A 23,630-nucleotide genomic window follows, 5' to 3' on the forward strand; every position below is an offset into this window, starting at 1 on the left:
AAGATAGTATATGTATATATATATATGAATTGATTTAACGGAGTCCATGACATTCAAATTTACGATGGAAAATGACAAAGTTTTTATGTTATATGTTGCATGACCTAAATGAAACAATAAGACTAATTGACCAATAGTCTGTGGTCTTTACTTTAGCATGTACTGAGATGTAATTTTTGTTGGATAAGAAAACATTATAAGGCCTCTGAACTCATTTTAAAATGCACGTTATGTTTTGTTATGGTGACAGACTTAATATGGAGAACTAATTAACGATAATATTTAAAGGTATGGACTGTGAAGTCATTTGTCAATTTGCTAATAAACACCAGTAGATCTTGTAATGACAATAAAAGAGCTTATGCACATGGATGCAAGCAGGATTATTTGCTGGAGGGAGTTAGGACTTTATGCAGGGGGTGCAGTCAGTCACAGCCAGGAGAGTTAGTATAGTAAGCAGTCTGAAACTAAAACTGATATTTACTAAGAGTTTTGAACTGAATCTTGAGACATATTTTCAGCTTCATTTGCATGATTAGACTTGTCAGAATTTATATATATATATATATATATATATATATATATATATATATATATATATTTGCAGTATGATTTTGGGGGCTTAACCTATGCTGCAGGTGCTCATGCTTATGCATCAATCATTGTATTTTCTCACCAACAATTATTCATTTTTGCAACAAAAAAAATGGCAATACGGTATTTTTCAATCCTTTGTGCAAACATAAATCTTCTTAGTAGAAATTTCATGTCCAATAATTGAATGCATTTTATTAAAAAAATAAAAAGTGATATGTAAAAAAAAATAGGATAAATTTAAATAATTATTATTTTAATAACTGGATTGTGTACAAAAAATTAAAGGGTATGAAAAAATACATGAAATACAGTACTTCTTTCTATGTTGTACAACTTACACCAAACCTTTACTGGTGGCTTTTCCATGGACATGACTGGCTGCTGACCACCAATAAATCCTTCACATTTTATCTCTTGGTTACTGGCATCCCTCATCAGTGCCAAGAAGATCTGACTGGTAAGTATGTATAGCCCAGTGATGTCAGTGGCGTTAGTGGTGGTGATGTTGTCAGTCAGTGGTCTTGATGCCAGGAACCAACTGATGGTTGAAATGGGTCGTGATGGACTGCTGATACAGGTCAGCATTTGAGGATATCCTTCATAGAATACCACTTCTGATGCAGAAATGCTTAAAGTAACTGATGTCACGGCAACTGGTAATAAATCAGAATTTGACATGAAAAATAATGTTGTTTATTGTATACTCACAGTTACATTTAGCATCATAAAGAGATGGTGTGAAACATACAAATATTAGTGTAAGAAAGAAAATTATAAATAACACAGATGTTTTTGGTGTGAAACATACAAATAAAGACCTTGATCCAATTGTTGAGTCAATAATTACATATACAGTATGACCCCACTATAGCATGCTCCATTATAACATGAATTCGAATATGACATCGTCGTGGTGTGGCTCCCAAAATTTCAAATACATGTATTTTTCTTGTAAACAAAAAAAAGAAAAATTCTTAAAAGTACGAGAAGAAAAACGTAAAAAGTTTATTATCAGTTTGAGGAAGAGATCACGTTTGAATAATACAAGATGATCATGGCACGGCTAATGAAATTTTATATGTATTTTTCTCGTACACGAAAAAGTAATTTTATCTTCTAAAAAGTATGAAAAATAACGCATAAAAAGTTTATTCTGGGATCATGTAGGTCTTCACCAATGTCACAAACTTGGATTGTTTTTCCTTATTGGCAGCAAAATATACCATGTGGCGTTTTTTTGTTGGCGACATTGTTGGCTGTTTAAACTTTTATATATTGGTTTGGAAAGCAGAAATTCAGAGGCCCCATGAAAGGAAGCTGCAAACTGGATATACAATGCAATGAAAATTATCTATTGTTACATAAACACATTTTTTGTCTATATTGACAAACCATCTAAACAGTAATAATAATAATAATAATGACCTTATTTAAAGAGGGTAACACAATTAGCTAAAAACTAATCTACCTTGGGGCCATCATACAAAGGAATTCATTTATTTAAGCTGCATCTCTGAAGCCACTGGATATATTGGGTTTGGAAGAAGGAAACAGAGTTGGCATTTCTAATCTCAACTGGAATACTATTCCAGAGCAGAGTTCCAGAGTATTGGAAACTTTTTTAAAATAGCTCCTTATTTGGTTTGGGAATTTTATACTGTTTGGTAGACATGGATCGCAGGTGGGGAGTATTACCAGGTAGCCTATACTGGAATAGTGATTGTAAATATTCAGGAGCACTATTATGAGATATCCTGTACATTAATCTGGCTTTTCTCAAACAGATTCGGTCTTTAATAGGTAATATTTTTAACCTACCAGCTAAACTTTCCTTGCTTTCTTTCTGGATTGATATTAGCCCAAATGCTCTTTTTTGAAGATGTGCCAGCTTTGCTATGTTTTTATCATCTGAATTACCCCATACTGTACTACAGTAGTCCAAAAAAGGGTTGTATGTAACTGTTATAAAATAGTCTTCTGTGCCTTTCATGGAGAAAATGTCTTATCCTACTGAGAAGCCATAAACTTGAATTGACTTTTTTACTGATATCTTTGATTTGTTCAGTCCATGATAGGTTATTATCTACTAGAACACCAAGTAGTCTATCATGACAGACTATTTGCAAATTTGTATCCTTCCATGTCAAACATAGTTCATCACTATCAAAATTTGTCCTTCTTTGCCGTGTTGAGATAAGTAATATTTTAGTTTTACCAGTATTTACCACCATGCCATTACATGTGCACCAGTGCACAGTGCATTGTTATATTATAATCCACTTATCTTGACACCTAGAATGAGTACTGTGTGTTGTGAGATATCCACTTTTTTGTTGTTGACATTTCTGGTAATGGAGACCAACCAGACCGGACATTATCCTGTAATCTATCGGATTTTCGGCCACTCACTAGTAATTAATATATTTGCAAAGACTGACATTTGTATGTGAATGGTAAGTGAAATTCCTCTTCTTTTCACTCAGAATTAAATCCTTCAGAACACTCACATTTTCTTTAATAATCCCTCAGACCAGAACATCTGCATCTCTATCGTTCATTGACCCTTTGTTAATTTTCAGACACAAGCGTGAAAGGCAGCATCATGCTGCTACCACAAATGTATAAAAAAATACAAAAATAACAATAAAAAATACATCTTACTTATTGGTTTATTCAATAGGCATGGAGGGACAGTACCTAGAATAGTCCAAACGATGACCAATTAATTTTCTAAAATGTACCCAGATAAAATTGTTTGCTGAAATTTCAAAGGAAACAGAATACCATTGAACACAATTGTTATGAAAACGTACTCAGCAAATGGAAAATTTGATGTTGCCACCACAATAATGGGCATTTGTTTAACTGTCCTTTAGCGGTGACTTCAATAGCGCATGCACCCTTCATCAAAGAAAGCCAACTACAATCTTTCAATAAAAACAAGAACTTTTCTTCAAAGGAAGTCAGTACCAAACTTAAATAAAAGTAATGGAATCTGATGGAAGTTTGCATTTTCCAACATTTTCCTTTTTGTAGGGAAAAGTTTATACTTACGAATGCTACCAATGGCGGCTTAAAACGCAAAATAACCTTTACCGACTTGGGATGTACTGAAAAGTAAATGTGCTTCATCATTTGTTACGTGATTGTGCTATGTTTTTCCAGTGAATTCAGACCAATATGACCTGTGACAAAATTAGTGAATATTTTAAAGCTGTGTGTGTGCATATTTTTGATGGAATCACTTGTATTGTGAATTCAATGTATATGATGAGGTTCATGGGTGAGTACATGGTGTTAATACTTTATTCATGCTATACATTAGACATGTATATATAAACAGTATTTAAGATTATGTACCAATTCATAGTTCTCTAAATAAAGTAAACTATTATATATGTCTTCTCTGTTTTCACTAAAGGTGTATTTCTCATTTAATATGCATCAATTTAAGATGGTAACTGTGGCGATGAAGCACGTATTTTACTGCCGGCATTTATTACCTACACACCCCCTCGCAATTTTTTGGGGTACATGCATCATTTTCTTCAGCTAACTAACCTTGTTGTTTATAACATGGTTCAGTCTATAACACGGTTGGGTTCTATGGCTTCCTTGTCATGCGGGGTCACACTGTACTATAAATGATTCCAAAGTTATTAATGCAAAATTCAAAGTTTCTAAGAGAAAGTTGTAACAAGTTTATGCTCTAAAATAAGTAACAGAAAAGAGTGAAAGACAACAAGCTTTGTAAAATTCAACAAATTATGTATAACCCTAGAATACAAAGTGAAAATAAAAAAGAATGTATGGTATTGAGAATTAAATTACAAATGATCCTAAAATTACAGACAAATGACCGTAGTCCTAATAAGAAAAGTTCTCAATAAACTTTAGTGGAAATACAAACCAAGTCATAACTGAAGGTGTTGATGTATCAATGCTGGCCTGTATCATGTCATTGTACTAACAATCTTTTGTTGAAACACAGTAATATAATTCCAGGTTTCGAGTACATGATAAATCCCAGTGAATGTCCGTGTCAAAGAAATTTTTTTTAGCTTAATGAGAATGAATAATTTTTCCAGTAACAACGTTATATAGTACTCTACTTAAACTCAAATCACAATTAGCATTTTTAACAAAAACTAATCAACTAATGGAACGTTTCTATAGGGAAGGTTCTAAACGTTTACAAGATAAAATGTTATTTATAATTAAAGGTCTGTTACTAAGATTATAATATAGAACCTGGACAATGTCAGGTACGCCAGGGGAATCCAATGACCAGACCCAAATAAACATGTTTACTTCTATTAATAATATATAATAATATTAAACCCATACACTTAGAGATTATTTTAGCTATGTATTAGTTGCTTGCAGAATGAAAAAAAAATCAATAATACGGGTCAAGTAGAAAATAAACTTGATTTTGGACAAGGTTAAGTCCAACATACAATGTTTCATTACAATAGCATACAATGAAATAAAGGAAAATAAGTCAAACATAACTAACAAACAATACAAATCAAACATACATAAATAAAGTAAAGTCAAAGATATCAATTTTTGTACACATACTGACAAGATCATCTATTAACTGGGAAAACATGGCTATACAGAATGTTCATTTTTCATGAAAATATTTTAAAGTTACATTAAAAATCCAAATCACACACACACACCATACATACCCCCCCCCCCGATGTGTAAGCATAATTATTGCTATTTCAAGTGGCAAAAAAGCTTAATTTGGGCATAAAAAGTGCAATCTATATATTACATGCCAGAATTACAGCATGTGTGAAAAAGATACATTTTTAAAACTAACGTGGTTCTGCAGCTGGTCAAAATTCTTGTCACAATGAATAAAATCCATATGGATTAGAACTAAACTAGAAACATTCAGCACCCACTTCAACTAGTTTACATTATCGTGCACTGGAATTCTGCAATGATTATGGTCAGGTGCTCAGAGTGCTGTATTCCATTACTCTCATATTCTTCTTTCAAAGTTTGTAAAACAGTGTTGATTTGTCACTTTTTCTGATCTGACATGTTTTGAAATTTGAAAAGATCCATCTGCTCTAAAATTTCTGTCACATAACAACCACAACTCACACAGTAAAGCGTTTCACTTCACATCTGGCATCATTTACTTTAAAAACATAGACTGGTTCCTAACTAACTAGCTTATCAACATAATGAATATGTTAGGCAAAGGTAACATTTGAAGAAACTAGTCTGTTTTCTTGGAAATGGGTCTTATACAGTTGCTTTAAATAGTAAATAAGGAATGTACTCTTACGCTATTTTTACGCAACAGTCATCTTTTTAAGAATATTCTCAAATTTAAATGAGTGGAATCAAAGAGATGATAATAAAGTGACAAAAACAATTTTTTATTGCTTTATTTTTATTTTTTAATGTAGCAAAAAAGTGTAATCTATATGCAGTCTTGTGGAAAATGTAATTTGGCAAAAAGAAGCATAATGATTATACCAAAAGTCTAATGGTTGGCATGTATGACACACACACACACTTTTCATGTCAGGCCTCCAGGCTTATGGACAAAATGCTGTAATATTATGATCAGGTAATTCTACTGACCTGCAAATCGAACTGTCCCTGAATCTGTAGACTGAATATTCCGGGAAGGATCTGGACACTCAGTTCTACAGTAGAATGTTACATTCTTGTCACTGTTGTCAGACCATGTTGTATAAAGAGGGATTTGAAGTGTAGTTGTGTAGAGTTTCTCCTGTGATGAACATGAACCACTTGATGATGTCATACCAGTGTCTACAGGGTACACACCACTAACAACTGGGTTGCTTTGGGTCTGTAAAGATATGACATGAAAAGACCATAATGTAACAATAGCTCATGTTAGTAATTTTTGGATGCCATTTAATAAAATTGAGGTGGGCATGATAATGTTTAAAAGCGTCTGTGATGGACATCAACCATCTGATGATGTCATACCAATGACTACAGGGTACACACCACTGACAACTGGACTGGCTTGGGTCTGTAAAGATATGATGTGAAAAGAAAGTAATACAACAAGCGCTCATGCTAAACATTTTGGATGAGATTTAATAAAACAGGTTAGTATGATATTGTTTTAAAACATCTGTCCTTAAGAACTGTGTTACCTCCTTTTATCTTATATTAGTCAGGATGCAGAACCAAAATAATAGTTGTTTCATACAATCCAGGAGCAGATAAAAGATTGCCATCCTAAAATTATTTGAAAAGGTGTCTGGACTACCCTTATAGAAGATTATGTGGTCGACATGTACTAGGATATTGAGGTTACAGTGTGTTTATAGAAGATTATGTGGTTGACATGTACTAGGATATTGAGGTTAAAGTGTGTTTATAGAAGATTATGTGGTTGACATGTACTAGGATATTGAGGTTAAAGTGTGGTTATAGAAGATTATGTGGTCGACATGTACTAGGATATTGAGGTTACAGTGTGGTTATAGAAGATTATGTGGTTGACATGTACTAGGATATTGAGGTTAAAGTGTGTTTATAGAAGATTATGTGGTTGACATGTACTAAGATATTGAGGTTAAAGTGTGGTTATAGAAGATTATGTGGTCGACATGTACTAGGATATTGAGGTTACAGTGTGGTTATAGAAGATTATGTGGTTGACATGTACTAGGATATTGAGGTTAAAGTGTGTTTATAGAAGATTATGTGGTTGACATGTACTAGGATATTGAGGTTAAAGTGTGTTTACAGAAGATTATGTGGTCGACATGTACTAGGATATTGAGGTTAAAGTGTGTTTACAGAAGATTATGTGGTCGACATGTACTAGGATATTGAGGTTACAGTGTGGTTATAGAAGATTATGTGGTTGACATGTACTAGGATATTGAGGTTAAAGTGTGTTTATAGAAGATTATGTGGTCGACATGTACTAGGATATTGAGGTTAAAGTGTGTTTATAGAAGATTATGTGGTCGACATGTACTAGGATATCGAGGTTAAAGTGTGTTTATAGAAGATTATGTAGTCAACATGTACTAGGATATTGTGGTTACAGTGTGTTTATAGAAGATTATGTGGTTGACATGTACTAGGATATTGAGGTTACAGTGTGGTTATAGAAGATTATGTGGTCGACATGTACTAGGATATTGAGGTTAAAGTGTGGTTAATAAACACAACATGGGTCTTATATAATACCAGCAAACTAAGTGAATATAAGTTCCCTATATCACATTCCAAAACAGTAATATGTAACAAATGACCACTATTCTAAATTAAGCCAAAAGAGTACATCTGTGCAAGAGCTAATTTTTTTAATATTGCTCAGAGGTTACTGTGATAGTCACATGGAGGTCAGTAGGTACAATATGGATCAAGTCATGTACTTTCAGAACCAAGCAATACAGTGCTTTCATAACAGCTGAGAACAAAAAAGCAATGATTATTCTAAATTATATTAACATAGAAAAAGTAGGCGCTAATAGCTCCTATTAGGTCTGAAAGTGTAGTAATTTAGACATAAGCAGATGGGATCCAAGGTGAGGAATATACTTGGCACTCCACCCTCCTCTCCCATTTGTTCTGATTTGGATGTTTTAGCTCTTACACGGATCTATAAAGAACTGCAATGATTGCATTAAGTAACATGATCAATCATACCTTGTAGTGCCATTTGATGAATGGAGCAGGGTATGTACAGCCTGAGGTCATGCACTGGAGTGTTAGATTGGACATACTTAAGTCCATTGGTGCCTGTACATCTTTTGTGTATACCAGCTGGGAAGGTAAGGCTGAAAACAAAAAAAAAACAATAATGATAAGAAACCAAAGTAAAGAAATCATGCAATGTGTTAAAAGGAACTTGAATGATCCATCACAGTCATACATCCATAATGAAAGGTGCATGACATTACAAGCCATAAATCATTGTACCCTGACTTTAAAATAAAACTTGCATAAAGTGGGACAGGGATTTATAGAGTCAAGGATCAGGCTTCTGTTTGGGCTGGGATTTATAAAAACTGTGTTTACAGTAAATGACTAGGTTGGCTGTTTGTTATGGTTTACACCATTTCTCAGCACACAATAGGCTATACAAGGCTATCAGTTTGCTTGATGGAGGAAGAATAAAAAAAACAATAAAACTAACCAGTGACCCATGGGAAGCTACTGACAAGCTTTCTCACATACCCACATTGGCCAAGCCTGAGTCTTAAACCTAGTAATTAGGAATGAAGTGGTTCACTCCTGTATCAAAGCATTTACAATTTCACTACTGCAATACAAACAGTGAAACTAGAGTGGTCAATCAATTAAAAATTATATTTACATGTATCTTGTGCATATTACTGTCAATTTTCAATAACCATGAATAATTATTAGTTGTTTACCTCTTATGTGTATTGATATGTATCTTACTGTAGGTTGTGTATCATGATATATAATGACACATGGCACATGGTATCATTCCACCCCTACTAATGATCCACATGTTATATAATGACACATGGCACTTGGTATCGTTCCACCCCTACTAATGATCCACATGTTATATAATGACACATGGCACATGGTATCATTCCACCCCTACTAATGATCCACATGTTATATAATGACACATGGCACTTGGTATCGTTCCACCCCTACTAATGATCCACATGTTATATAATGACACATGGCACATGGTATCGTTCCACCCCTATTTACGATCCATTCATATCTTGCATGGCATTCAGAAAACTACTGTTACGGAACAGGAGCAAACAAGATACCCAACTTGTAAAATTGTTAAGTAGATTTTTATCGAGTTGCCTCTTTTTTCTATAACTAAAACAATGCATACTAATATGTTCCCACTCAGCAAATTAATGTTTTTATTGCAAAAGGCATAAAGGTATTGGAGTCCTGACAATACTTTTATTATCCTTTATAAGCCAGGGAAAATAGGTCACATCCACACAGTTTAGGTGCTCAATACATTCCCATCCCAAGAGGCACAAAAACATAAGTTTGATTTAATTACATGAGTAGATATATTAAAATAAGACTCGTAATCAGAACTATGAGGGTGCATGTGCTTGCTGAGAGACCAATTGAATTCCACGCAGAGAATGTATGCATTGCTGATAAACCAACTGAATCCCACGCAGAGAATGTATGCACTGCTGATAAACCAACTGAATCCCACGCAGAGAATGTATGCATTGCTGATAAACCAACTGAATCCCACGCAGAGAATGTATGCATTGCTGATAAACCAACTGAATCCCACGCAGAGAATGTATGCATTGCTGATAAACCAACTGAATCCCACGCAGAGAATGTATGCATTGCTGATAAACCAATTGAATCCCACACAGAGAATGTATGCATTGCTGATAAACCAACTGAATTCTGTGTTCAAATATATAATACTGATGTTTATAGAAATATTTAAAAGTATTTATCTATTTTTAAAAATACTGAAATTCAATCTCCAGGAATTTACCTTATTGTACATGTCGGTAGAAGTTTGAATTTACCTATGATCTTAATTCTTCCACATTACATGTGACTAATACAACTAAGGAAGTCTGTAAGCAGTTTGAAAATACATTTCTTACATTATAAATTTTATTTCTTGGGACAATGCAAAGGTATCTACGTCATCTTCTTACAATTTGCTTAATAGTTTTAAAGATTCTGTATACAAAGTGTATGATAATAATATCAAGCAATTTCCTTACTGTTGAAGACACTCTTGTATTTTGGCTTTCAGTTACAATATAGCTAAGTTTTGTTTCATATTGTGTATACTGCTATATTGCATGGGGATAACCCCATAATTCCTCTTGCATCCAGAAACAATACACGGTGATTTTAAATGTCAACTATATTTAAACATGATCTCCTCAACACTCAAATGGATGCAAATTAAGGATAATATTAATTTTAGATAAACTGTTCTCCCTTTCAAGATTTTCAATAATTTAGCAGACTAGATTACCTTCATGTTTCTAAGTTTGTAAGAATCATTAGCATAAACATTAGCATACACATTAGCATAAACATTAGCATGGCTGAGTAAATACAATGATTTTTACAGAACAAAATTTAGACAGAATATCTGAAGAAATCTTTTGCTTATGGCTGAATTTTGCAGGATGTTATTAAACTGAACATAATGTTCAAGAAATTGTCCCTCTGCAAATATTTTAATGTGCAATCCTAATTTATGAAGTACAACGTTTTGCAAGTGATAGAGGCAGTATATCTGTGTGACAACAATGTTGGCTTTCTTTATGCAGCAGGTAATAACCTATAGACTTTGTACTTATTACATGTATATTTGTTGTATATTACTCCTAACTGACGGGCCATAATATAAATTAGCTGTAACTAGCTAATTATATCGCATGGATAATGAAAGCATGTTATTATTTTTATTATATCAATGCCGTGTAAAAATAATAGTAAAATATGTCTATTTGGAGGAAATGGAATTATACTCAGGGAGAGTATTTTTTTAAGTGACTTGCCTGTGTCTGAAAACAGTTTTGTTGAATACTAATATAGTACTAATATTAGTACCCAAACCTCTTTCACTGTGAGGTTCTCAACATATCCAAGTTATCAGCTGGGACTACAATATTTGTGCTTTGAACTTGCATCTCTGGTCATTCCTCTTAACAAGGATTCCCAATTATTGTATATATTGTTGCTACATCTTTGGATTTTCTGCATACTTTCTCACTTTCACCTAGGGAGCCTATAATATACTCCACACACATACACAGTAAAGTGCATGTCTAAAATCTCATTATATACCAATGACCATCACCATTTTATAAAATTAGCATGCACTATACACTGAATCTCTTCATACAAACATTTGTCAGTGAATCTACAATGCCAAACTGTCCAATCATTTATGTCAGTGAATCTATAATGCCGAACTGTCCAATCATTTATGTCAGTGAATATACTATGCCAAACTGCTCACTCATTTATGTCAGTGAATCTATGATGCCAAACTGCCCAATCATTTATGTGAAAAAGGATGTTACTTTCAATTTGCAGTCCAAAATAAAAAGCATGGCAGAACAGTGGGAGTAATGTGGCAGGCCTTCTGAGGGGCATGGTACTCATCTTTTTCTTTCTATTTGAAATCCTGAGAGAGATAAGGCTGTGAATAAAACTTACTGTACACAGTGATGTTAAGTGTCCTGACAGTGTCCATTCCATCCGATCCACGATATGAACATTTCCATGTTCCTTCATCTTGATCCCTGTTGATATTTGTAATGTCCAGGTATGCTCCTGACTGATTAACACTGTAGATATATCCAGGTGTACTGCCAACACAGAATCTAGACTGTCTGAAGCAAGTAGCCTGGCCTATGATACTCTTTGGTCCAAACCATGTTATTGAGTTGTCACTGACAACATCTTGTATCAGGCAGGAAAGAGTAAGACTATTCCCCAGCGTTGGCATCACATTGTTACTTTGTAGGGTGACGAAGGCATTCACATCTGAAAATATTTTTAATATCATTTTTAATTAAGCAACAGCTACCGTATTGCAACTTCAGTGAGCTTTATGAATAAATGTCATGACTAGAACTGACTAAATGTAAAAGACGAACACTTGTGGCATGCACATATTTTTAAGGAGATAATGTAGTGAATATAATTTACAATACAACAGACATTGATTTTAAGACCTTTCAGAATGTTTCCATATCCCATCATCCCAAAGACACTGGTGATGTGCAGATATGTCTTAAAAAAATTAGTGATGAAGATATAACCAGCTGTACTGCCGACACCATAAAAAATTGTCCATAGCAACTAAATGTACCTGGGTTGCTCTTTGGCAAACAAATGGTTATTTGCAAGCAGCTTGATCTGAAACAGGATGAACTAAGACTATTTTCTGTTGTTGTCATCACATTCCTATTTGTACAGAGATAAATATGATGCCATCCTATTTACTGAAAAGTTAACTGCTATTGAGAAATGCATAGTGAATTACAACTGGAATAGATCAATTAAAGTGTCATGAGAAGTACATCATACAGGCATGACTGGCAAGGCATGACTGACTTTGGGCAATGCTGATCATGAAAACAAATTGTCTTGGGTTGTATTTTGTTATTTGTGAGCCTGACCTGTCTAACCCAACAGATTTAGCTTATTTACTTAAAATTAACAGCAAACAATCTTATTAGAAGCTATCCTCAGAGTTTGGTGCCATTATGTGTTGATAAATATAAGTTATTTGGCAGATATTTTTACCGATTGTTTATATTCCATTGACCTTCATTTTGAAATTTTAACAGTTTAACTCTATAATCAATACATTTCTTCAATGTCGGAAGTGCAAGCCACCATTTTAGTTACCAACTTAAAGGAACTATTAAATCAATTGGGATTAAAACTTTTTCTTAATCAACTCATTGTGACCTTGACCTATACATACTGAGCCAAAAGTCAATAAGTGTTTTTCTTGTCCAAGTACAAACCATCCACAAAGTTTTGTGAAGACATATAGTTACTATGCATAAGCTTTTTCTCTTAAAGTCACTGTTACATTGATATTTTTGATCTAGCATTAAATATCAATACAGTTCCTTCCAAACAAATGATGTGGGCCAGCAAACATTTTGTTCCTTTATAGTAAGAGGTCTTAAGTTATTGTGTAGAAACCATTTTATCCAGGAGTTGTAGTGATTACAAACTTGATCACTCTGTGGACAAAAACAGGATTCCCCCCTCCATGCCTGTAGTGTAACACATTGACAAAGTATGGTCAATCTAAATGAACTAAAGTTATTGTGTAAAACCAACTCTGTTCCTTAAATTTGTGACCTTGACCTTAGATCTTCTGAAGCAAAATCAACACCCCTTTGATTTCTTTTCAACTTAAAATCAATACATTAATAAAGCTGGCAAAGGCAAACAGTCTAGAACTAAATTTATTGTATGGAAACCAAATTCCAATGGATGGATAAATGCACAGATGTAAAATATGTATATTAAAAGGCTTGGTCTTTATTGTACTGGTCTGTCAATGAAGTCCAAAAAAATGCTAACATAGTAAAAATGTTAAAAACCTTTCAATAGAAAATCATGTTGCACCAGGATGGCACATAAATGAGTGGCATGCTCGTAAATACTTGAATGCCCTGCCATTTAATAGCTACCACTTGATAAAACATCTACATCAGTGAGATGCTTATCAAAGAACTATGTGACTCATAGCATTTTGATAAGATCAAGTTGCCTAGTTATGGTAGTCTCGTTCCAAGATTTTTTATCCCTTTCACACACTTTTGCCTGATAAGTGGAGATACGCAAGATAAGTCATCTAAAAGGAAGAAAAAAACAAACATGCATCCCTTCACCGATTGTTCTGGCCTGAAACCAGCAAAACCATCTTACAATTTTCCAGATTATAATACTGCTAATACAGCATAATTCAAACCGACTCCACAAAATGACTATGAAAATGTTAGCAGTGAATCTGATGAATATCAGTCAAATGAACAGCTAACACAAGCCATAGTTATTACCCACAATCTAAAAGAATACTGAATGATATTCAGAATTAATAACTCATGACTATGTAAAAAGTATGATGAAATTCTATTGTTTCATTATATGTAACTGTGATGACTGTAATACTTATACTAATGCCAAGTGTGAAACATTCAACTGAATTTCATTATCTGAACCTGTCAGTGACAAACTGTTAACTTTAGAACAATAAACTTATGATTCATGGCCCTGTCATCAACAATACATTTTTTATTTTGGATTATAAATAATTTTGATTCATTACTACACTGTGATTAAAAGAAATACTAATAATTCTACTAAGTATAAGTCAGTGGTACATCTACACTAACAGTATTCCGGTAATAAATGTTTGGTACCCCATCCCTTGAGTCTGGAATTTTGTTTTCATGCACTTAAGTTTTTTTTTTTCTTCTTCAGATGACTACTGTTAAAAAATATACCGGAAAATTACAGTTCCAATCTAGTAACACATTAATGGATAGGAATGGAATGAGAGAACATTCTGGCAAGCAAGAATGACTAATTTTCAATTGGAATATTTCACAATATAATTCTGTCACCACAATGGAAACTGGGGCTGCCAGGCAACCCAGATTAATACAGCATAATCATCCCTGACTTATTATCTAACCCTCATGCAACACTATCGGAATCATGAAAAAATTAGAAGCCTAATTCAAAGTCAAAATCTAGATTCAATATATTTTCTAAAATACTTTAATCAGAAAGAAGTACAGAATTGTTTTCCTGTTTTCATGCTCAAAGTATACATATTTCCAATCTGTACAAAAGGTACAGAAAAGTTTTACACAATGATACCGCTGACATCAAAATATCAAAATATCATGAGTCCACCATTTTTCTGGGTATATACATTTGTAAATGTCATGATTATTGCAAAAACCCAGTGTATTGATCCAATAAACAATGATCCCTTACTGGTAACAATAGGGCCGCTTCCAATATAAACCAATAGTGTAATAATCCAATAAACAATGATCCCTTACTGGTAACAACTGGACCTCTTCCCATTAAAACCATTAGTGTAATAATCCAATAATAAATTATCCCTTACTGGTAACAATATGACCTCTTCTCAAGTCCTTGAAATTAAATACTGAAAAAATGAAATATTTTATTAAAGCAGGAAAACTGATACCAACCAAATTAATGATTTCACAGTAGTTAGGATATTACAGTAAAGCAGTTTAAATGACAAAGAAGGAGGTCACGCAAAGAGAATGGATCGTATCTGACCATTACTGTCATGTTACCTCCTTATATGGCAGTGATTGCTAATCAATATAACTGTGACTGTAGTAAAAAAAATACACAGAATATACCTAAAATTTCATTGGGTTTCCACAGCTGTAGTTCAATCATTTTGGTTGTAATGTGTGATGCTTTATTGTTTTATAATTTCATTTGTATGTGTATCTTTATTTTAAAAAAGAGAAACATTTAATTTAGGTCAACTAGTATCTATCACCAAAATCAAAATGAAACTCACTGGCTACATGATCAAAGGAAACAAGACCAATATATAGAATGTAAATGTATGAGTACATCAAGACACTGGCAAGAGACTGGTATTGGGTCTGTAATCAGTACATCAAGACACTAGCAAGAGACTGGAATATGTTATGTACTCAGTACATCAGGACTGTGACAAGAGACTGGCATTGGGTCTGTAATCAGTACATCAGGACTGTGACAAGAGACTGGAATGGGGTCTGTAATCAGTACATCAAGACACTAGCAAGAGACCGGCATTGGGTCTGTAATCAGTACATCAGGACACTGTAATCAACCCTGCAAGAAGATAATAATCATATCAGTAAGGACTTTTAAAATGAAAAGTCCTGGAAAAATCTGCAATTGTTTACTGTTCAATCAAAATGTGCAAAGTAATTTTATTTATCAAAACTCAAATACAATTTGACTTTTACCCAAACATTTTATGTTATATACAAACTGGTATTATCTACATGTACTTTAACATAATAATCTACATCTAATTTGAATCCAACAAGCAAGATATAAAATGTTCAGATGTATTGGCCTAATGAACTTTAAAAAATTGACCTCTCTGTACATCGGACATGCACAGAATTTTACAAAGACTAATTGCATGGTGAACAGTGTCTGCCACACAGTTATAATAATTATGACATGGTGTGTATACAATAAGGCTGTACTATGAATTAACAGTTTTCTCAAAAGAACAAAAACAATTGAAAATTTAATTTTACTTTTGCAGCAAGTAATGTTTTTTAATTCAATAACAGATGCAAGATTGAATCCCAGTCTTTGTTTTATTATTATATATTTTTTGTGTGTATTCTTTGATAACTTGAATTAAGATTGAATTATGGTACTCATATTTACTGCGCAAATTTACACAAAACATGGCAGAACATAAGCAAAAATACACCTGACTTTACCTAACAAATCTGTTACCGTTAAAACTTTTAATACACTTTAGCAAGACAACTCAATTAACATGAATTTTATTTTGCTCTGAATTAATAATAAAAACATTCATCAAGTGGGTGACCATAGTAAAGTTTTTCGTCCATGAGAATTTCTATTTCTACCAGAGGTAAAGGAATATAACTCTATAAAGTTGTAGCAACACTCTAATCATAACTAAGATTTTATCTTGTAAACATCTGGAACCTTCCAGAAGGAAATTTTCCATTATGTGATACTTTCTTTTATTTTAGGAAAATAGTAATTGATACCTGGGTAAGTTAGAGGAAAATAGCAATTGATACCTGGGTCAGTTAGAGGAAAATAGCAATTGATACCTGGGTCAGTTAGAGGACAATAGTAATTGATACCTGGGTCAGTTAGAGGAAAATAGTAATTGATACATGGGTCAGTTAGAGGAAAATAGTAATTGATACCTGGGTAAGTTAGAGGAAAATAGCAATTGATACCTGGGTCAGTTAGAGGAAAATAGCAATTGATACCTGGGTAAGTTAGAGGAAAATAGCAATTGATACCTGGGTCAGTTAGAGGAAAATAGCAATTGATACCTGGGTCAGTTAGAGGAAAATAATAATTGATACATGGGTCAGTTAGAGGAAAAATTATGTATTCATGGTCTAAGATCTGAGCAGAATCAGTTGTATTATTGTTGGGTCTAGTGTTTCATTAAGTACAGAATTTATTTATTTAAAATATTTTATTTCAAGTTATTCTTCTTTGGAAATACAATGTGCTCAAACATAATATTCTCAAAAATATAAACTTGGATTTAAAGCGAAATATTCTTGGATTATCTTACTGTGTTTCAACAAAAGATTGCTGGCACATCACTATGACAGAGTCTACTACAGGTACATCAACACTTCCATAATGTGATTTATTTTAGAATACCACTAAAGTTTCTTCAGAGCTTTAATCATTAGGACCTGTGTTCCAATTCCAGGATTATTTGGGATTTGTTTCACATTCTCTTATGTTCTTTTTACATTTTTCACTTTGTATTCTAGGGAAATAAATTATTTGTTACATTTTACAAAACTTGTTGGTTCTCACTCTTTTATTTTTCTTTTTTTAAGACCATAGAGTTGTAATAGTAGCAATCAAGAGACTTCCCACCAATCTTTGTTGAGTGTAATTCCATTTTTCCCATCCAAAATTAATGTATTTGCAACTTTTTTCAGCAACACAAATTACTCAGATGCTGGTGACAAACAGGATAGAAATTATAAACTGATGAAAGAAATGACTATGTTTTGTGCATTTTGTTACGTATCCTTGATGCCCAAAATCATTGGGGGTTGGGTTATAAACAAACGGGTTTGTGAATACTAAGCTATATCATCTTACACTAATTTGATGCTAACCCTATTTTGATGCAGTGTCATAAACTCTCAGTTCTCAAGTGAACATATCTCTCACTGACATCACAACCACAACATTGTTTACACTGATCAACATCAAGTCACGATGACGGAAACATTTGTAAAAAATCTGAATATTATCACTTGTGAAATGAAACAAAGATATGTACCATGAAAAATGACTGCATTTCACTAGTTCTCTTTTTCCCAATCAGTAAGTCCTCATAAAAATAAGCTATTCTGATGGGGCAAATCAACCTCTCACTATAATAAGCATCCATTCTGCTACTCAATATGTGTTAGCCATGTTTCTCACAGCTGATAAACTGCATCATTAACACTGTCTAGAATGGTATACATCCTTATAAAGTTTTACATGGATCTGACCTTGGTGATATTCTGAGGTGCAATTTTTATTATTACAATTTGTGAAAACTTACATGAAACATGATTTTATGATATATTTCATAACTAAACCAGCATCTTATTTATTATTTCTGTAGTAGGATTTCTATCTGATAAACAAGAATTTTACATTTATAGTAAATTTTCAATCAGCCTTAAAGAGAATCTTGCTATTTAGCTTATTTTTACCACTTTATTATTTATAAATCAGATTGATAATGGCAAGAATCACAATAAATGGAAATTAAACCATCTCTTGCAACATTGTCTTCTTTCTCTGATTATCTGCACTTTTTAAATTATGAAAGATGCAAACCAGTTTTAAAGTTTACAAAAACTGTACATTCAAAGACTGAGGTTTTGTACATTAACAATACCAATTCAGTATTTGAAAACAATCAAATTTAATTGTTTTTTTTTAAATCATAAGCAAATATTTGTATCACGATACTAGCACAATCTTCCCCAACAGGATTATTTTCGCGACAAAATCTATTCCAACATGAAGATTATGATAAATAACAGAAAACTTTAGGAATGTTAAATAATTGTTTTTAATTTAATTTTTCTTATAAACTTGAGTTTTCTATGTGTTGTTGATGTTGCTCTGCAATACATTATATTCTCTGGAGCATGTGTACAATAGTGTCACCGGAAAAAATATACTTCTGTGAGGTATGTCAAAATGGGTGACATACTGCAATCTTTATAACATGGGGTTGTTGTTGTTATTGTTGTTGAAGGGTTTAATGCCATTTTTCAGCACAAAATAGGCTATACATGGCAGCCAGTATTATTGGTGGAGGAAGAACCCAGGAAAACCCCGGAAAGAACCACCAACCCACGAGAAGCTACCAGCAAGCTTTCTCACATACCCACACTGGCTATGCCCGAGCTCGAACCCATGCAGTCAGAGGTGAGATGGCAGTGACCTGTAATGGTGAGTGCTTTAGACCACTCTGCCACTCAGGGCCCCTGACATCAAGTTGTCTGAATGAAAGCTCATTAAGAAGAGTATGAGGGAACACATCATTGTCATTTCTTACCCATACTTCGCTAAACAAACTAATGTTTCCAAAGTAATGAGAGATATTACTATGAAACAAGTATATGTTTGAAAATATGCAAGTCAGTGATTAAGTGCATCAAACCTGGGTAGTCCTGGATAAGTGTACATATTATTGCTTGATGCGAGCTTTATGTCATCAATAATCTGAAGGGACAAAAACATACCGAGTGACAAAATTACCTCCTATTACCTCCATGACCAGTTCTGACATAGGACCCTGTCTATCATAATAAAAGAAACACGGTAAGGAACTTCCAAAAACTTCGTTCCACGCCTGACCCTCGATCCCCTTCTACTGATTCGTCTTTCAAGGCACACAATGATAATCTATGGCTTGTTTTACTCTTGAGGTAATTTTCTATTTATCAAGCCATCATTGACTTTTCTGCGCTGCACCAAACTAACGAATTATGTGAATTATGACTGCCGGGTCAAGCTCATATGCAACATGCTCTATTTACTGAGAGATATGGTGTTTGCGACTGTACGATTCATTCCTTGATTAATCCGAGAACAAAAGTAAGGTCCTACTTACCACTGACTGGATTCATTTTGGAAGAATTAGTCATTTGTGATCTTAAGTCCACAAATCAAATACAAGATAAACTTAACGTGACAGAATAAAATTCTACATTATTCAATTGGTAGTCTACATAACTGAACTGTGCCAAATCCCATATAAGCATACCCCTGGTTTGGCAGTTATCGAAAAAAGGGAGTATCTTTGCCAGCAGGTGTAATACTTGACAATTGGACCTATACTTACGTTTGTTTACCGATTTCGATCTGCATGATAACTATACCATATGCTCATATCATCCTGCGTACATTTTTAATTTGTCATTGGGTATAACTCGCGATCTTGAGTCACTTTCTCCATTTGTTGATTTACTTGGATCTAGAGTTGACTTCCCTTCTCATTCGGTTTACTTCTGTATCTTTTAATTAGGTGGCAGGGGCCAGTTTCGTAAATTGGCCCCTGGCAAATTTCTTAACTTCAAGCTAAGGTGTGACTTTTTCAGCTATTATTGTTTACTATTTATAGATATGGATATATTTGTGAACTAGGTGTTTTGGGCTTGTGTTGTTCTTGAAATTGAGGTCAGGCATGTACACCTTCCATAGTTGCTCTGCAGTATGTTGATAGTGAAATACCAATAGTTGGCTAGGAAGAAGAGCTAGCCTCCCATAGCAGTAGACACGTGGGTTCAAGGCAAGCCGAGTATCTCAAAAACGGCTTGGATGACAACTATTCTGAATTGCATCAAACTATTTAGTAGACAATGTTTTTCAAAATTTTCATCCAGGGAAAGGGCTTGCGTTTGCACTGTGAGCACTACATGCTGTCAAAAATGGCATTTGGATGTGAAAAATGCAGGTATAAAATAGGGGTTGGGGTGCATAAACCTCTTCTGCTATGAACTGCCATTAACTTCTCTGGTCAAGTGAATACTATTCTTATGCTTTGTTTTAATATAGGTATCTAAAAATATGGACCTTTTTGACCTCACTTGTGTATTTGATTTTTTTATGATTTTTTATACTAGGTCGCTGATTGCGGCATTAAATTTGTACATAAAAACTGGACCCTGCCGCCTTAGAGCATTGAATTCGGTATGACTAGAATGCGAAACGTTACGAAAAGTGCGTTAAGTTACGAAAAGTTACGAAATGTTACAAAAAGTTGCGAAAAGTTAGGAAGAGTTACACAAATAATGCGAAAGTTATCTTCGAGGACTAGAAGTTCATTAAAATTTATAGTAAAATAATAAAATAGAGACAAACATTCATACATACAATTGCATCTTTATAAAGGATATACAACATATCAATGTTATAATTAACATTTTATACAATTGTTTATAGTGCCTTTGTGTTAAGGCCATTAGGATACAAAGGATCTAACTTAAGAATACAGTAACTTTCTTGTATGAGTCTATTCATATCTCCATGCACAATATCTATTGGCATGAAAGAAAATCAAGTAGAGAGTGATTATTTGTATCAAAATGTATTGAAATATTAGAGGGTAACTGAGGATCTCTATAATTTTTGGTTATATGAAAGCAATGATTATTCATTCTCTTAATGGAATAAATTTCAACTTTTTAATGACATTAGTGGTATCTTTAATGTATGAAGGAAGCGATTTCATTAAAGGTTGTTAAACACTAAAGAATTATGAAGCATACAGTAAATTTGAAACAAGTTGCACAGAATTATCGGCATTTGTGGGATTTCTTTATATCCCAATTCTAAAATGTGAAATTATATATATATATATATATATATATATATATATATATATATATATATATATATATATATATATATATATATATATATATTGACCGACCCAACTATTTTGATTTAGATTTTCAGTTTCAAATAATACTTCTGTTTCGCAAATTAAATTATATTGTGCAATAACTAATTCTACATAGGATTTAATATATATATATATATATATATATATATATATATATATATATATATATATATATATATATATATATATATATATATATAAAGTATTTCCTAAAAGATCCATTTTGCAAATGATATCCTTTTCGAGTAGACGACCTACATATCTGCGAAATGGATCGACTATATTTTATTATCAGTTGCAATTAGTATTTCTGTTTCACAAATGAAATTATAATGTGTAATAACTGATTTTCAAAATCATTTAACATGTAGTTTAATAATTAGTGTTTATAGGTTCTTTTAGACAATGGGGTTCTTTTCGCAAACATGGCTTATCGTCTGCAAAAAGGACCCAACATGCTCTTACCACGGTTTCAATCACTACTTCGATTTTAAGAAATGTAAGAAGAATTATACAATTTGAAAGGATATTGACTTTGATGTCTGTATGGGAGGAAACTGCATTAATTCGCCTAAATTGGATTAACATAAAATTTCGCCAAGAAATGATTATCTAAATCTGGCATAAGTAAGGTGACCCTTAATAAGCTGATGGCGGTTCTTTTATCTGTCGACTTCATTCAAAGCCGATATTGTAATGTCCACGATGGATAAATTGACTTAATTCTCACACGTTTGTTTATTATAATTGTTCTTTTGCAAACTCATAATTAATCAGTTTTGTGTAGGTAACATACAGAGAGTTATGAATGCGGTAATTCTCTTACAGTCAATTGAGTTACAGATTTGTGACCATGTCTGAACACTAACATCAAAGAAGAATCTCTTCAGCAACCCCAATTTGCACTTAAACTAAAAAATAATGATAATTGTTGCATATACAAAATCTAGCTGAAAATTATATATTGCGGTCTGTATAATCTTGCTCTTATTCGTACTGGAAAACTATTCGACAATCATACCGAGCCAAACAACGAAACGAAGCAGAACTCCTGTTACAACAAGCTGGCTTGCCCAAAGAAACCCTGCGGCATTCCTGAAATGCAAAAATTGCAAGATGCCCTAGTTCCATTCTACACCTTGAAAGTGCACCCTCAAGAAGTGCGCGGGTCTCTGTTGTTTCGAGGGAAAGACTTTAAGGATGGAAAATACATTCACCTTTATCATCACGATGACCATTTCGATACCATTACCAGTATCAATGCATTCCAGGGATACAGATATTACTGTGAGAAATGTGACTATGGCTATAAAAATCGAGAGCAACACAAGCATTGCAGATCGAAATGCTCAGTATGTTTGGCCTCTCCACCCTGTCTGAGCGAAGGACCAGTGCATTGTTCAACTTGTCTGCGCACGTTCGTCAGCCCTACCTGTTGCCAACAACATTTGAAGACGCAAGGTTCACAGCAGAAATGTGCTTGTCAACTGCTGAGATTGTGCCCTACGTGTGGACAAGGCATACTTACTAATAATGCCAAGGCACACGTATGTCGAGGAAAGAAAAAATGTCACATTTGTCACCACATCGTGGACTTGGAACACCAATGCTACGTGCAAAAATACCAACCCCCACCAGAGAAAGAGGACGGTCACAAGAAGAAAGGCAATTTCATCTTTTTCGATTTCGAATGCATGCAAGAGACCGGCATTCACATTCCTAATTTCTGCGTGGCTCATCGAGCGTGCGAGAAGTGCATTCAGGAACCTATCTTCAATCATTGCCCTCACTGCAGTAAGAT

General features: G+C 33.6%; 1 protein-coding gene across 5 annotated transcripts in view; it reads right to left on the minus strand.

Annotated features, from left to right (window-relative positions):
* Positions 1-20,426, minus strand: part of LOC149802452 (uncharacterized) — an 85,786-nt gene extending 65,360 nt beyond the window's left edge. For 3 of the 5 annotated variants that reach the window (XR_016420032.1, XM_089951684.1, XM_089951680.1), the window contains exons 1-6: positions 20,267-20,426; positions 15,683-15,984; positions 11,794-12,123; positions 8,272-8,402; positions 6,211-6,442; positions 936-1,250 (exon numbers count right to left, since the gene is read on the minus strand). Coding sequence is in view for 4 of the 5 variants with exons in the window: in XM_089951684.1 (XP_089807810.1) it covers positions 936-1,250; positions 6,211-6,442; positions 8,272-8,402; positions 11,794-12,123; positions 15,683-15,740 (1,066 nt within the window). In the remaining variant the exon portion in view is untranslated. The remainder of the gene's footprint in view (positions 1-935; positions 1,251-6,210; positions 6,443-8,271; positions 8,403-11,793; positions 12,124-15,682; positions 15,985-20,266) is intronic. The other 2 variants (XM_089951681.1, XM_089951683.1) reach the window with 2 other exon arrangements.
* Positions 20,427-23,630: the final 3,204 nt, after the last annotated feature.

The sequence above is a fragment of the Sinohyriopsis cumingii genome, chromosome 3, assembly GCF_028554795.1.
Source record: "Sinohyriopsis cumingii isolate HCF-2022 chromosome 3, ASM2855479v2, whole genome shotgun sequence".
NCBI lineage: Eukaryota > Metazoa > Mollusca > Bivalvia > Unionida > Unionidae > Sinohyriopsis > Sinohyriopsis cumingii.